Source organism: Syngnathus acus, chromosome 22 (assembly GCF_901709675.1).
Source record: "Syngnathus acus chromosome 22, fSynAcu1.2, whole genome shotgun sequence".
Taxonomy (NCBI): Eukaryota; Metazoa; Chordata; class Actinopteri; order Syngnathiformes; family Syngnathidae; genus Syngnathus; species Syngnathus acus.
The window spans coordinates 4,836,451-4,852,163 of NC_051106.1; the positions used below are offsets into that span (position 1 = coordinate 4,836,451).

The window sequence follows — 15,713 nt, forward strand, 5'->3', positions numbered from 1 at the left end:
TCACCTAAAAGCATTTTTGAAAAAGCAGAATTATTTGTCCACTGTTAGTTAACCGAAGTCTCTTGATTTACGCTTTGTGTGATGTCATACGAATGACCTCCAAGCTTTATTATTTATTGAGGCCTTGTTGAACTACAGTTGTACAATTTTGGTTTCATTTTCAAGAGCGATACAACATGGCCTTCAAGATTGTGCGAACAGAGAGTCGCCTGGTGCGGGGCATCCTGACCAATCATGGTTTCCATGAGGTAATATTCTCCACAAAATGAGGCGAATGTAAAAGGTTAGCTTCAAAATGACCATTTATGCTATTTATGTGAACCTCCTCTGTGTAGTATAGACCCCCCCCCACCCAAATAATAACGATGTCAAAGCCTGGGAACGCATGCATGGAAAGAAGCAAAATGACCTCAAGAGCATTAATCTGGTTTCACAAGGCCGTACAATCCCCATCATTGCTCCTTCCAAGCAGTTCCAATTAATTCTCTTTTTATTTCATTTCAATGTTTCTTGACTCCCAGAAAGACATCATCAAAGGCAGACGAGTGTCTACCACAGTGAATGGCCCGAGCCAGATTTTAACAAGGCTTTATTGCAAACATGTGTCTCCTCTAGACACCGAGCACTCATGTGAACACAACCTCCATCCTAATGAATGGCTGGAATCAAGCAAAGCAGATTAACCAGAATGAGTATGGGGATTTAGCAATCATTTTGTCCTAATTTCAGTAGAGCCCGTTGTGTTTGTCCGGCATAGGCTTTGTCTTATGTCCTACCCAGCATGACATTGTCATTCATGAGCAGATTTTGTCATGTCCAGTTTTGTCACGATGCTAAAATCAGTCATTAGTCAGGTGCACACTAACCCAAATTGACTCCATCTTGCTTATTGGAAACAAATTTTTTTTTTTCCAGGTTCAATCTGATAGCAATGACTTTAACATCATGTGGACAGGATCCCACCTGAAGCCTTACTTACTGCGAAACCTTCAAGATTTCCAAAAGGTCAACCATTTTCCAAGGTGGGTTCAATCCTTCATTCTTAATATGATCTTTCAAATCTAATTAAAAACAAATCATTTGAGATAGGACCCTCCAAATTTGAACACAATTCGACTCTAGCCTTATTTATCTCTCATGTCCGTTTGCAGATCTCACGAACTGACCCGCAAAGATCGGCTTTATAAAAACATCCAACGAATGCAGGAGGCTCACGGCTTCAAAAACTTCCACATAGTTCCACAAACCTTTGTGCTTCCGTCGGAATACCAGGAATTCTGCAGTAAGTAGCTGCTTGCTTGTGCTATTTTCATAGACACTAGTCAACCACAAAATTAGGTACACCTGCACATTCCAATGACGTCCAGTACATTGTGATGTAAATTGAACAGTAATTTCATTGCATTTTTCTTTTTTTTGTTTCACATTGTGCAAACCTCAAAAAGTAAGAGCACACGAATATTTCATGATGCTTCTAATCGTGTATCGTCTTCTATTTTTTTTCTCGCATCTCAGGTTGTTTTGCCAAAGACAGGGGCCCGTGGATCATTAAACCAGTTGCATCATCAAGAGGACGAGGCATCTACTTAGTCAGCAATGTGAGTTAATTGTTCCATTTGGATTATTTTTGCTGTGATGGCACTGAATTGAAGAAAGTCCTCCAAAATAGACACAATTCTGAAGTCCAAGTTATTTCCAAGCAGTGGCAAGGAAAACATTCAATCTTGTCTGTCATTTTTTGGCTCTTTGAAAAGCTTGTGGGAATTTGAGAATGATGGCTCTTCATATTTGTCTTTCAAATCCAAATGTGAAGCTGACAGTTGAACTGAAATAATAATAAATGCACAGTCATTTTTTTTTTCTTGTTCCTTTTAATCTGGTCCAAAAATGACTTTTACATTTTGTTCCTTTTTTTCTTTTTTTTTGTGTTTACATTTTACATGTGACGATTACGTGCACTGAGATTGCAACTCTCAACTAGATAAGTAGTTTAAAAAAAACATGATGAATGGTTTTGACACGTGTAACTCATTATTCTTCACTGGTGTGCAAATAGTGTGAGAGCGACGAGTAATTAATATTTTGTAGCTAATTATCAGAGAGAATCCTGTGTGAGTTGCACAGCACTCAACAGTTGGCCGAGCAGATGTTATGTGTGAGGGACGGCGTGCACTTTATTTTGAAAGCGCTATCAACTCCTACTTGAAACATGACTTAATTTGGTGGCGTAAATCACACACTTCAAGGTCTTTTGCTTTTTGGAGCAACTCCACAAGCCTTTCACTGTCTGAAAACATTTGCACAATTCTTCTTCTTCCGTGGCATTTTTATGAAAAGAATGTCAGAGTGATGTTTGGAGAAATGGAAGATCTACAGTAAGTACACTTTTTGCTGTGTGTTTTCTCAGAACTGGAGCCAGATTTGAGGCGAAACACTCTTTAAGATTTTCATAAACGGCAATTTGAACTCATGTCGACCATTCTCACGTCTCTTTCCGTGTTTTGTTGGTATCTGTTTACTTTAGGAGCGTGGTTCATGAATATTTTACAAGTACGACCTCAAAAAATACTTCGTCCTAATTACCACCATTATGATCAATGTCGAAATAGATATTATTCCGAAAAACATAACTTTACAAGTAGGGTGCAAAGGCAATACACTAATAGTGTACCTTTTTATATTTTTCAAGAGTGATGAGCAAAAATACTGCCTGTGTTTTGTACAAAATAGGATTATTGAGTATTTTTGTCTAATGACTTTAATCCCCCACAGCCAAATCAGATTTCAGTGGATGAGAACATTTTGGTGTCCCACTATATTCCTAACCCTCTGCTGATAGATGGTAAGTTCTTTCCAATCTTTTTCAATTTGCACCACTGACACATTTTACCAAGTTTAGACCGAATATTTACGATTTGCCTTCATTTTTGTTTCACAGAATTCAAATTTGACGTTCGCTTGTATGTGTTGGTCACATCTTATGATCCACTCCTCATCTATGTGTATGAGGAAGGCCTCGCAAGGTGAGTGCACTAAAGACTTTTGTTGTGTTTTTTGAAGAAAGCCCATGTAAATATGAGTTTTGGTTTTAGCTTTTTATATGCGCTCATTCAATTTTGAACGGCTTAAGAATTCTCCATCAATAAGAACCTCAACTGTTATTCCCTCATTGACCAGCAGAGAGCAGGTGAAACATGCCAGACCAAAACTGGTCTCAAGTGAGAAGTGGGTTTTGGACTTTGTAACAAAGTTCTCTATTGTTCAACACTCTGTATAAAAATATGATCATACAATGGGCGACTGGATTTTTATCTATTAGGGGCAAATAGTTTATATTTTATTTTTATTTTTTCCAGGTGTAGTTACAGATCATGTACAGGTAAAAATACACAGTTGATAAAGTACAGATACCAAGGTTATTTTTACTTATGTTCATATGTGCAGCAAACCAGAAGATGTTTTTTGGCTCCATTAACAACTGTGAGCGATAAACGGGGCTTAAATTCCTGGTCCCACTTTTATCTCTTGACATTCCTTTGGGTTGTGTTGGAATTCAGGTAACATAATGTGCGCCAAGGAATTCTCATCGTTGCACATGTGGCATCTGTGCCTCTGAAACACTTGCAGACAACTACACAAGAATGTCAAGTGGCAGTTGATCATTTATAGAAGTCCAATGAGTTTTTCTCTTTTAATGCCATAGTCAAATTTTTTTTTTATATGCTCAGATTTGCCACCGTCAAGTATGACAGGACCGCAAAGAATATCAAGAACACCTTCATGCATCTCACCAACTACAGCGTGAACAAAAAAAGCAGCGACTACGTCAGGTAATGATCACAATGGACGATTCTCATTTATCTTCATTCATTCAAAGTGCATTGCCTCCACTTCTAGTTGTGATGACCCCGAAGTTGAGGACTACGGGAACAAGTGGAGTATGAGTGCGGTGTTGCGCTACTTGAGGGAAGAGGGAAAGGACACCAGACGTGAGTCCCATCCTTTATCGTCTTTGCTCTGTGAGTCTTCTAATGAATCCAATCATCTCTTCATCTCCAAGTGTTAATGAGACAGATCGAGGATGTGATCATCAAAGCTGTGCTCAGTGCTCAGATGCAGATCGCCATGGCCTGCAAGACTTTCGTTCCCCACCAGACCAACTGCTTTGGTATGCATTTTCGTGTCTCCAAATGCAAGTGGCAGAAAGTAGAACACATGCCAACTAACGTTTGACTTGGCACAGTATGGCTTTGTACATAGGTGGCAAAAGTACTCAGAAATACAAGATACATATCGTCAGCCAAGTCATATTTCAGTCTTTTTGGAAAACAAGAAAAAACACATTTTTTACGGTTTTACGGTTTTTATTGGATCTTTTTCCTTTTGCTTATTTGAATTTTTTATAATATACAAAAAAAATTGCTTTTACTTGGCTTCCAAAAATATTGGAAATTATGCTCTGTGGTTGACGATATGTAAAAATAAAAAAGAATTTTATTGTTGCCAATTTTGATTACTTGGAAAAAAGACTATTAAATATAGAGTCCCTTTTTTTAACTTCATTGCTTTGCTAAAGTTGTGAACCGACAACTAACACAAATATGCTATATTAGCTAATGACAACTTAAAAATTTTACTTTTATGTATTCTTTCGGATTAGACTTTTCTCATTTGTATTCACCACTGACGATTCTTCATGCTTCTTCTTAAATAAGGCCATTTTCTACTTTGCGCCGTCATCTGCTGAGGTTGAAAACAAAAAGCTTATTTTGACAAAGTGCGGAGTAGAAAGTACATCTGTTTCCAAACGTAGCCACTGAACCTAAAAAGTCGTCGGAAAAATAAATACTCAAGTAAAGTCAAATCTACTTATGTAAAGTAATATAGCCTAACCCTGCTTTATGATAGCTTTCTATTTACACGAGATTTCTGAGTCACATGACTTTGTAAAGGCACGTATTGATTCAGTGATGTTTGGTTACTGAGCAGAACTGAGGTTGGAGTATTTGCATAATTAACTGGTCACTTTTCTGTACCCTTTGCTGTTTTGTGATCAAAGATGACAAATCTTTTTAGTCAGAAGTCTTTTTTTATTTTTTTTTAGTCTTACTTATTATAGTACGCCTCCTCCCACTCACTGCTGTCTCCCTCTTAGGAAAGTAAGAGACGTTCCAAAGTTGACTTCTGTAGACATAATATAACCACCGCTTCATTCTGGTTGTGGGCTGTCGTGCCAACATGGCCACTTCACATGTACAAAATCACACCATCTTGACACCACTGCAGTTTTACTTGATGTTAAGATGCCAGGGTGTGACGGATGACCGTGTGGGTATTAGCTTGCAAACGCTTTATTGAGCTTCAGTCTGGCCTTCATTCACGATACCAACCAGCTGATGCAGCGCTTTAGATGCCTGACTGAAAGGGAAGTTTCCTTTTTCTCGCAGTCCCTCATTTTGCTTTTAAGAACTCTCCCTGTTTCGGAGCCAAAAAGCGTTTGGACCGAGCAAAGTCCCTCCCGAATTGAACTGCACATCTCGTTCTTTGAACACATTGAGAAATGGCGAGGATAATATGTACCCTCCAGACGAGAAAAAGAAGAATAAAATCTTTTGACCATCCGCACATTTTTTAAATGCGCAGACATGGATGGGCATATTCCTTTTTTTCCCGAATTTACTGCCATTTTGTTTGATTTAGATTCCCTCAAGCAATTCAATTAAAGTCGTTACAGTCTTGCATAGAGAATTATGTTTCCTACTTAATGTGATCAAATTTGGGGGGGGGGCTGCTGTTGTATGATATTCAAATACAGTGAAATAGTGAAGGGCCACCAAATTAAGGCGGTTTCAATGCAAGTTTGATAAATTTGCTGTTTGACTGGCAGCCATTATAAATTGAGAGCTTTGGGCAGTGGTACAAGTGTTCACCCAAAGTTTTCTGCCCCACTAAGAGAAAAAAAAAAACCTGTCTGGCTCTTGTGTTTGAGAAATTCTATTCGAGAATCCTTAAATAAAAAAACTCTCAAACTGACTTTCCTTTCTATCTTGGCAGCCCCCATTACCATTCATCTGTGAACTGACAGCTTTAATATGCTTTTAAGCAGAAAGCATCAGAGCAAATGCATACATACAAATGTGTGGAGACAGGCAGGGACGGTACCTATAAAAGCACAAATTGCTCCCTGACAATTTAATGTCTAGTCACGGCTTCGGTGCGGTGTTTACTGTTTTGAAAAAGGATTTCTTTTTCTGCTCTGCATCTTGAAGAGACTTCTGTAACCAAATCTTTTTATAGCGCTCCGGTGTTTCATGTGGGCCGAAATAAAAACAACAGGTTTTTCGTTTGACAATTGCCTGCGTGTGGGGCGTGTGTGTGTCTGTCGTGAGTGGAAAATGCCACCCATGACGCTCCTCACCACTGCCGTGTGATTAATGGACGGGCTTTTTTCGCTGAGGGATGCTGATTACGAGATGTTTTGACTAAGATCTGATTAGCCAAGCCAAAGGCCTATTTTGTTACACACAAAACATTCCACTTACTGGTCCTGTGTTCCACTGAGCGTCCCTTATTAAGTGTCGAGTGCGGTCGGATTCGCTGTCTCCTGGTTTTGCCTTGGCCAGACACGCCCACGTTTTCACCGCCTGGATGACACTCAGGTTGATCCAGATCAGGCCCAGCTATCACAATAAAGCTGACGGCTGTTCCTTTGGACTTTGATCGTTTGTCACTCGGTGATGCAAGAAGAAGTTGCTCTGTGTTATTGTGGTTCTAATTGTGGCCGGGGTGGAGAGATTTTTTTTTTGTTTGTTTTGTCTCTTGTGGTAAAGTTTCCAGAAGTGACTATCCAATAATAATAAAAAAAACTCTTCATCATCCCTTTTTCTCTGTCCCGTTTTCTCGTTCCCTCCCTCTTTAACGGGCTCGTTGAAGATGCTCGTCGCAGGCCCGTTTAACAACGGCAGAATCAACGTGTCTGGCTGTGAGTGGCTCGGCGGGCTCGTGGGGCAGGCAGGCGCGGCTTCTGCTCTTAATTGGGGGAAAAATGTGTGGCACATGGAGTCAGCTTGTCGGGGGGTGTAACACCTCCCCCATTTTCCCCTCATTGCTGTGGTGCCACCAATGAGCCTCTCCAGACTCTCAAACCAATATTCTTCTCCCCAACACTAATATACACCATGTTCTCGGGACACACGGCCATTCTTTTTAATCTCCGTGTGTTGTGTATTTTGTTTTTTAACACTGGCATTGACCTAAGACACTTGAACAAACAACACAAGTTGTGGCCGCTTTGAAACCACCAGTGTGTTCTCGACATAATCTGTTCTTTTGAAGTTCCATTTTTTTTTTTCTTTCTCTTATATTTCAGTCGACCCTATAAAATCGCCTGCTTGGGTCCATTGTGACACTCCCCGCACATGTTTTAAGGGTTCCATACAAATGGGGACACTGCAGTGTGGGAAAGAAGAACTTTCTCCAAGTGGACAAGATAGTAAATTTAATGATGAGGGGGTGAAGCTCCTCTGAGCGCTGCTCTTGTTGTTAATGAGTTCTGACAACATGTAGACGGACATACTGTTCCCAGCCATGAGGACATTTTTGACTGTATCTACAAAACTACTCACGAACCACAGTTTGTTTTTGATCCCCTGCCTTACATAAGCATTTAACGACTGATGAAATGTGTATGCACTTAGTTGATGTCGTAGAGCCAAGGCCTCTGTAGTAGCGCTGGATGAACGTTTTTCTTTTGAGTGACGGAGTATATAACATGCATGTAATCTATAGCAGAGAGACAAGGACAGTGTTGCCAAATGCCACATGATGAGGCTCTGATAAATTTCTGGAAACGCTTGTGACTTTGATACTCCTCAGATTTTATTTGAAGCAATTGGGCTTTATTTTTGCTGACTTTCCAAGTGTGCGGTCTGAAGTGTTTGACTTTTTTTGTTTGATTTGTAGAACTTTATGGATTTGACGTGCTCATCGACGCCGATCTAAAACCCTGGTTGTTGGAGGTGAACCTTTCGCCATCTTTGGCCTGGTGAGTGACACTTCACAAATCGTGCATCTTGAACTTGATGTGTTAGTGGGATTTTGGAGGGTCTGTTTGTTCTTTGATTGTGTATTTTTTTTTCTTCTTAATTTAATTGTGTAACTTTTAATTATTTGCAGTGATGCCCCCTTGGATTTGAAGATAAAGGCCAGCATGATTGCAGACATGCTTTCACTTGTGGGTTAGTGCAATCTCGAGCCGTTTTGAAACAATTGACGTATTATTTGAAAACCACTAAAACGGTTGGCAAACAAATCCTCACGTTGATCTAAATAGTAAAAATAATTGTGCTGATTGTTTATGATCAATCTCATTCAATTTTCACAACTTGTTTCGCAACATCTTTGACTCGGGAGCGTATTTGTTTTTTCGTGGAAGTTTATTTACATTCGCTAAATAGCACAGAACACAAAGCCACAGCAGTGTTGATGGCTAACTTGTCACTTTTGTGGCCTTAAACCAAAGCCTTGCAAGCAAACACGTCAAAAAATCACAAATAAAGATAATGACTTGATGATAAGTCACTCTCAGTAAGACAAGCCTGCGATTTCATGCAAATCAATCAATAGTTGTCGAGACTTTTTTTTGTGCTCAAAACCACAAATATTAGCTTCGCTGAGGCGCCAGTGTCAGTGGAGACACTTGGATGAATTGCCCGTAAAATGTGCCAATCCATCATCAAATTGATGTTGCTCCACTGCGAGATGAAGTCATGCTGAATTGTTTGTGGTCGACTGTTTGCTGTTTAGGGTGTGCAAGTTTTCTTTGGAATGAAATGCTACTGCAATATGTGACATGCCCTAACGCATTTCTGACCTTCTGATAACCAAAATGGTTAATTACTTCAAAATATCGTGACTCTGCGGAGCTTATGCATGGATCGTCTCCCCATTGTGTGTCCCGACAAGCTGGATCAGCCTACCAATAAATTCAAATGAATCTTAAGCATGTAGACAGAACAAATAGTAGCCTGAAGCCAAAGCGGCGTAAACAAGCTTTAAATGTGTTCGAACAAGAGATCTCCTCCCCTGATAATTGATCGGGCGTGTTTTTTTCCCTCATCCACAACACATAAAGTCTGATAGCTCATTATATACATTTTTGAGAACGTTGTCGATTATAACCGAAGCCGACCTACCAGAGCGCCTAGGTGTCAATCAAACCCATCTGTTTAATACATCTGTGGTTCTCTCCCAATCATATAAAATGGAAATATGCCTTTGTGCTTGTGCATTCCTATATAAAAGTATGAGTCAACCGTGCCGTGCCTTCAAGCAATGAAATCGGGTCATTAATGAAGGGATGGAATCATATTTGCTTGCGTCTTTGGAATGCGACGTCTCGCCAAGCCAAGTGAAAATCAGTGGTGGTTTGTAAAACATAGCACATCTATTATTTACTAAATAATCCCAATCAATTAGGACTGATACTCAAATTTTGTAGAATTTATGAGTAATAAAGCATTTTTTTAAAATAGCCCCTGAAAATAAAATTATATTGCTATGATGTCCGCTAGCCAGAGGCTGAGCTGCACTGTATTTGTTTACAGAGTCGTTCTACCATATGTGGAAATTTAGTACTGTTTGGAAAGAATATGAGTGCAAATACATTTTTTATTAGCCGTCCGCAACCACTCAAATTAGATCCGTGTTGAAAATCACTGCACTAAACAAAATTTCCCTAAGGGGATTATAAAAGTATATCATTAGAAACTGTCAAGAAGTCGTTCTCGCCTTCCACACCAAGTCGAGAGTTATTGCTCGCTCTGAAAAACAATTTAGATCATACTTTGCCACAGACTCTTAAAATGACAAAAGAAATATTATTTTATAATGATTTGCTGAAAACTCTCGCCTGAGTTACTGCTTTTATTCACTGGAAACTGTTACTTCAGTATTTTATGGTGTGAATGTCCTGTAGGATCTACTTCAGGCTACTCATTGCTCTGAATTCTATCAGGAGTAGTCTGTTCAATATCCCCCCGAGGACCACATGAGGAGCCGGCTCTAAAAATAGCTCACCAGTGAGATGCATCTATTTTTGTGTGTGTTGCTATTCTAAAATAAAATCCCATTGAGTTGCATCTAACTTTTTTGTTGCTCTTATTTTTTTTTTTCAATGACACTTTGAGTGGTATAATAAAAAATGGTTTTATTCACTTGGAAGATTTACTGTTGGATTATATGTAGCATATTTTTCATCGTCTCCTAAGAGAGAATATCAAATAGTTGCGATACAATGTCACAGTTATGTAATCGTCCTTTTTTCATTAAAGGCTTGGTGTGTCAGAACCCCCTGATGAGGAAGCCGCGCTCTGAGCGAGTCGTCCTGGAGCCCAGCCTCAAGCAGTCAGCCCAAAGAACACAGGTACCGAGCCACATTTCAGACGAGTCCACTGACTCATACTCCCACTTTCGCCAGTCATGTCAAGCACTGCAAGCAGTTTATTCCCGTGAGTGCTTAGACACACAGTAACGGTTTCATGGTGCCATGATGAAATGCCAAGGTCAGGGTTGTTGCTGATGTCCTTCCATAGCTGACTTCGTCCACCTGTTGCCTCCTAGCAGGCTTTTACAGCCTCTTGACATTTTCTTTTCCTTCCCCCATCCATATTAATACCCTTTCACTTCTATCCCTTTGCAATTCCCTGATGTTTCCTGCATTACCGGTAAGAAATTGCTTTTGCTTTTTTCCTGATTGGATTCTATTTCTTTTACGGTTATTCACCGTGACGGGCAAATGGCCTGCGTGGCTTTCTAATGCAGTATTTTAGGAGATTTCTCATTACATTAGCAAAGTGGCCGACATAAGTCTATGTTTGAAATACAGCAATGCATCACTTGGGTAAAAAGCTCTGAACTTTTCTTTATAGACTCAAACCCAAAAGCCTGATTGTAAATCAGACTTGTCATAGTTGAAGAACTCGAATCGCCTTGAGAGAACCTGTCGTCTTCCTTTACTTTGACTGGGGCAACAGTTGAGCCTTTTATTGAGCGCTTAGGCCTTTTCACTTCTTGGCAGCCTTTGGATCACGTCAGATCAATTAAAAGTAATCCTGTTGATATTTAGATGACATTCTCTGAATGCAATCCTTTGGGGCGCTGTTCCGCTTTTCTAATCTCAACTGCTTGCCAAAGCTGTCAATCACTACATGGAAAGAAAAAATTGGATAATAAATTAAAATAAAATAATAAATTAAATAAAAATAATTAAAATAAATAAAAATATTCATTTTAATGTACAATAAAGCACAATTAATATTTTAACTTTTTTTGTAGTGGCAGAGGCCCCCAGTCGTCAGTCCCAGTGAACCAGTGGATTTTAAAAACAAACCAGAAGAAGACAGCATTCTGGACTTGACTGCTGAGCAGGTACAGTCTCGCTATGTGCCGTGTGTGTGTCACGCTTTTGTTCAGGCAGCATTTTCGGAAGACCTGCACGTCTTAAAACATATGTTTTGTTTCGTTTCACTGTGGTAGATCAAAGTGTTGAGGAGGACAAGGGAGGAGTATGAAAGGAGAGGAGGCTTCATTCGAATATTCCCCACTGAAGACACATGGGCGCTCTACGGGTAAGCTGAGCCAAGATGGGGGAGGAAAAAAAAAAAGCATGATTATTTATAATTCCAAAATCCCCATCTGTCCATTATGTTACTCATTATTATACTTTGCTCAGATTAGTAGGCTCGAATGACTCCTTTAAAGTAGACGGTGCAAAATATTTAAAAAGGTATCCACCCCTCCCAAGTCACTGCTTTATGTTAAAATACCATCAAAGCCTTTATTAGAAGAGGAAATCCATTTTTAGACGAACATTTCATACTCCCATATGAGGATTTGCTACTTGATTAAATACATGGCCATTTTGCAGCATGTATTTTGCGCCATCTGCTTCCATCCTTCCAAGTTATTTGCCCCTAATAACAAAATTGAAGCTTTTTATGTTTGTTCTTATTATCTCCCCTTTCTCAGTGGATATCTGGAGTGCAAGACATCATTGAACTCAATGTTGGCAAACAGACTTTTCCATGGAAGGTAAGCATTTCCATTGTGGTCAGGATCAGGGGGCTGGATCTCTCTTTTAGTTTATGGAAGCAGTTGGATTCCAGCATGGGGTTTGTTTTGTCTTTGACTTGGGTAGGTGAGAGGAACAGCTGAGATGAGGATATACACTCAACTTTTCCAGTGTGCCCACTGTCTATGTGGCATCGGTTAGGGGAAGAGCAAGGGAAAGACTCCAAAACAACATCTATTATTGTGTATTACAAAAATGCACAAATTTGTTTCAATTAACGACGTTAGCTTATTGGCATTGTTTCGTGACATCTCATTGTCCCCCTTTTAGAGGTCGTTCAATGCTTGAATGCTTTAGTGACTGTTATTATTTAACATTTATCCTTTCTCCTTTGGACCATCACTGTCAGTCATGTCAACATCTGGAAAAACCACTCCAACTTACTAATCCTTCTCAGAGTTTGCTCTGCAAGGTCTTTTTGGAAATGCTAATTTCCATATAAATCATTGGTATTGTTGTTGTCACCACGCTTGTGTTGACATGTCTTCTTCTGTCTCGAAGGAATGCGTGCGGGAATGCGCAGCTGCAGATGGACACACTTGATGGCTACCACGCCGTCCAGTACGAGAGGAAGCTGCCGTCTCTGGAGGCTCGTAAGAGGAGACGGCACCACCTGAGTCATCGCTCTGCCGCTGGAAAGAAGAAATGGGGTAGGCCCGATGTATGCTGCTTCAGCTCGGCAAACTGCAGGCCCAAAGTGCACTTTTGGTTCCAATAAAAAACTCCCATGTGTCACACTAAGGTTAGCCAAATATGGCTCTGAATGAGTTGATGTCATTGCAGCAAAAACAAAAAGCCTATTTTGAGTGTACTCTGTGTATGCGTGTGTATTTTCGCCCAAAAAAAGTTTGATGATGCAACTGACATATGTCTTCCCCTTGCAAATGCCGCATACCTCAGGGAAGGAATCCAAGGCCTCCCCGATGGAGAGCAGTAGCCCGGAGGGAGTGGACTGCGTACGGGAGGAAAGAGAAGAGATGAAACGTGTTCTCAAGCCAGTCTCACACAAAGTTTTGGTAGCAGAGCAAAGAAAACAAGTGGCTTCACCAGCGCGGAGCTCTCACAGCGACGCTCGGTCCAGCTCGCAGGCATCAACACGCAACAGCGGGCCCCATGTCAAACTGCTTCACTTTCTCCAGCAGGGGTGGGACATCAGGTCAGTGTGTGTTCCAGGCGGTTGCTCACGCTCCTTCATCATGCTCCCTCGCTTTATTTTCTCACGCAAACCTCCTTGCAAATTGACACGGAGGGCACGTTTGCTCCCGCCAACGGAGAGGAGCAGAAATTGGACTGTGTTTACCTGCAGGCTTATGTTTGGATTGGGCAGGAAAAAGAACAGCGCTGGTGACACAGTAGAAGTCAAACAAATGTTTAGTTTTATGCCATTTTCTATTTCATTTTATGTTTCAACACTTAATAATTTCATATTTGTCAAGTGTGGGAAAGCCGTTAGACGTTTTTGTGGTTATAAATAAATGTGACTTGACTGATGAGGATAAACGGTCCAGAAAATGAAGACTGAATATTTTAATTTTAAAATAACTCACTAAACCTAGCTGTCATGTTAATATGTTTCTATGATTTTAATTGGCCGCATGTTGGCACGGCGCCATTTGAGGTCCCATTATTTTTTTATTATTATTACACAATGGATTTAATCCTGTAGTTGGATGATTGACAAAATGCAATTTCTTTCCATTTCTTTCCTCTTCTCTCCAGTAAAGTGCAAGCCCGGATGACATTTTCATCTTACCTACAGCGGGTTCAACAAAGACTTTTGGCAGAGAGCAGGGTCGAAGGCATTCCGGCTTGGAAAGACAAGGACAATGACCAAATGGTACAACTATTCAAAAAATCTCTCTTAATGAACAGGCGTGCCATACATTACGCTAGATGGAACATTGTCTTCTATTGATGTATCAACATTGTATGCCAGATTTCCCCTTATTATTACTCATCTGTACCATGGCTGTGGTTAAATTGAAGACATGGAGGAAAATTGGGCCTTATTGGAAAGTTATGTTGCTGTGCTGGAATTATGGCATGTATCATCATTATCTTCATCAGCAGCAACCTCAGACCTTTTCGGAACATCTTTGTGATGTTCGGACGATTTGTAAAGATTTCCCTGACTGACTTGAGAGTGAAACCGTAATGTTGTATTCACACTTAGGACAGTCATAGATTCCAAATACTTGTGTGTTGCTTGTGCACAGGAGCTCGTGGTTCGCTTCCTGAGAAGGGCTGCCAGTAACTTCCAGCAAGACGTTAGGGTGGTTCTGCCCAGTCACCAGCTACCAGTCCAAGACCGCAGACGCATCCTCTCCCAACAACTAGGAGAGTTTATACAATGTTACGAAAAGGTGCCTATTCCAAAAGTGTGGTTTTAACTCAACACAAGAGACATTGTGTGATTTTTTTGTTTTTTTTGTTCTGTTATGCTTCCTTATCTTCCCAGGAAACTGAGCACATGAAAAAACAGCAGAACAGTACAGAGGAGAAGTGTGTTGCCGCCAACGTGTTTCATGACTACATCACCACGGCGAGGTTAGTCAAATGGGAAGCAGCCTTCCACTGTTCGGAGGAGTGATCGCAATCTGCAAAACACATCTTTCTCCCCCCCCCCTTTTTTTTTTTTGAAACAGTGAAAGTGATCTGGAGGAAGTACTGACGTTTTACACGCAGAAAAATAAATCAGCCACCGTCTTTCTCGGTACAAAAGTCAGGCGTGTTAAAAAAACCTTTCATGAAATCCATGCCTCCGAAGAGCCAGGCAACTGTGAGACTTCCAAAAGTGAGTCCAATCCATGTTTTTTCATGCTTCTCTTACACTTGGTCTGGTTTATGTTTAATATTTTGTCATTCAAGCACAGTAAACAGGAATTTTGCTGTTTCAAGCTGTAAACCCCTCAAAATAAAGGAAAAACGATTGAGTCATCCAGGGTGAAGCCAGGGTCACTTTTCAAAGGAGTAGATCTCATTTGGAGAAAACAAATGTATGTCAGAGCCATGGAATGGCTTACTGGTGATAAAGGAGCTCTGGCTTCTTTCTTCTTTTGAACAGCTCTGCCTGTGTCCAAAGACGATTCCAACTTGTCAGAATCAACGCCCTCCGCAGGAAAAATCTGCGTTGACATAAACGGCAAGGCCAGCGAAAGTCAAGGCTCGGTTTGTTTGTCTGAAGGCCAGCTGACCGGATTTGGACATGCAAAAATCCATCCGCAAGTGCAACGCTGCTCGAACTTTCCCGTGACTTCAGACATGGGCCATATTCATCAACAGAGCTCCCCCATCACCTCTTCGTCCCGTCCTCGTTTTCCACCGCTGCCGCTTCCCCCTCAGCCTCCATCCTATGCTCAATCCTTGGCAAAGTCTCAATCCCGTCAAAGTGATTCCCTCAGCGACTCTCCTGTTTACACCCCTTCCCCTGTGTCAACGGGGCAATCAACTCAGGTTCTCTGGAGGATCCCATCATCTACAGCGGTTCCGTCTCGCTCCAGATCATTTTCGTCCATCACCGGTGCGGTACACGTATACAACCAGAAACTCTCTCGACCAACATCTGCAGGAAAAGGTAAACCAC

At 40.7% G+C, this 15,713-nt stretch overlaps 1 protein-coding gene across 2 annotated transcripts in view; it reads left to right on the forward strand.

Annotated features, from left to right (window-relative positions):
• The window catches only part of ttll5 (tubulin tyrosine ligase-like family, member 5), a 35,268-nt gene that overhangs the window by 2,178 nt on the left and 17,377 nt on the right, over window positions 1–15,713 (forward strand). Inside the window, exons 4-25 of one of the 2 annotated variants that reach the window (XM_037241763.1) lie at window positions 166–248; window positions 916–1,022; window positions 1,152–1,282; window positions 1,516–1,598; window positions 2,773–2,842; window positions 2,939–3,023; window positions 3,729–3,830; window positions 3,898–3,989; window positions 4,061–4,168; window positions 7,963–8,044; window positions 8,176–8,237; window positions 10,332–10,423; window positions 11,335–11,427; window positions 11,536–11,627; window positions 12,028–12,090; window positions 12,632–12,780; window positions 13,031–13,286; window positions 13,850–13,967; window positions 14,347–14,493; window positions 14,589–14,677; window positions 14,776–14,924; window positions 15,195–15,704. In XM_037241763.1, coding sequence (XP_037097658.1) covers window positions 166–248; window positions 916–1,022; window positions 1,152–1,282; window positions 1,516–1,598; window positions 2,773–2,842; window positions 2,939–3,023; window positions 3,729–3,830; window positions 3,898–3,989; window positions 4,061–4,168; window positions 7,963–8,044; window positions 8,176–8,237; window positions 10,332–10,423; window positions 11,335–11,427; window positions 11,536–11,627; window positions 12,028–12,090; window positions 12,632–12,780; window positions 13,031–13,286; window positions 13,850–13,967; window positions 14,347–14,493; window positions 14,589–14,677; window positions 14,776–14,924; window positions 15,195–15,704 — 2,763 coding nt within the window. The remainder of the gene's footprint in view (window positions 1–165; window positions 249–915; window positions 1,023–1,151; window positions 1,283–1,515; window positions 1,599–2,772; window positions 2,843–2,938; window positions 3,024–3,728; window positions 3,831–3,897; window positions 3,990–4,060; window positions 4,169–7,962; window positions 8,045–8,175; window positions 8,238–10,331; window positions 10,424–11,334; window positions 11,428–11,535; window positions 11,628–12,027; window positions 12,091–12,631; window positions 12,781–13,030; window positions 13,287–13,849; window positions 13,968–14,346; window positions 14,494–14,588; window positions 14,678–14,775; window positions 14,925–15,194; window positions 15,705–15,713) is intronic. The other variant, XM_037241764.1, reaches the window with a different exon arrangement.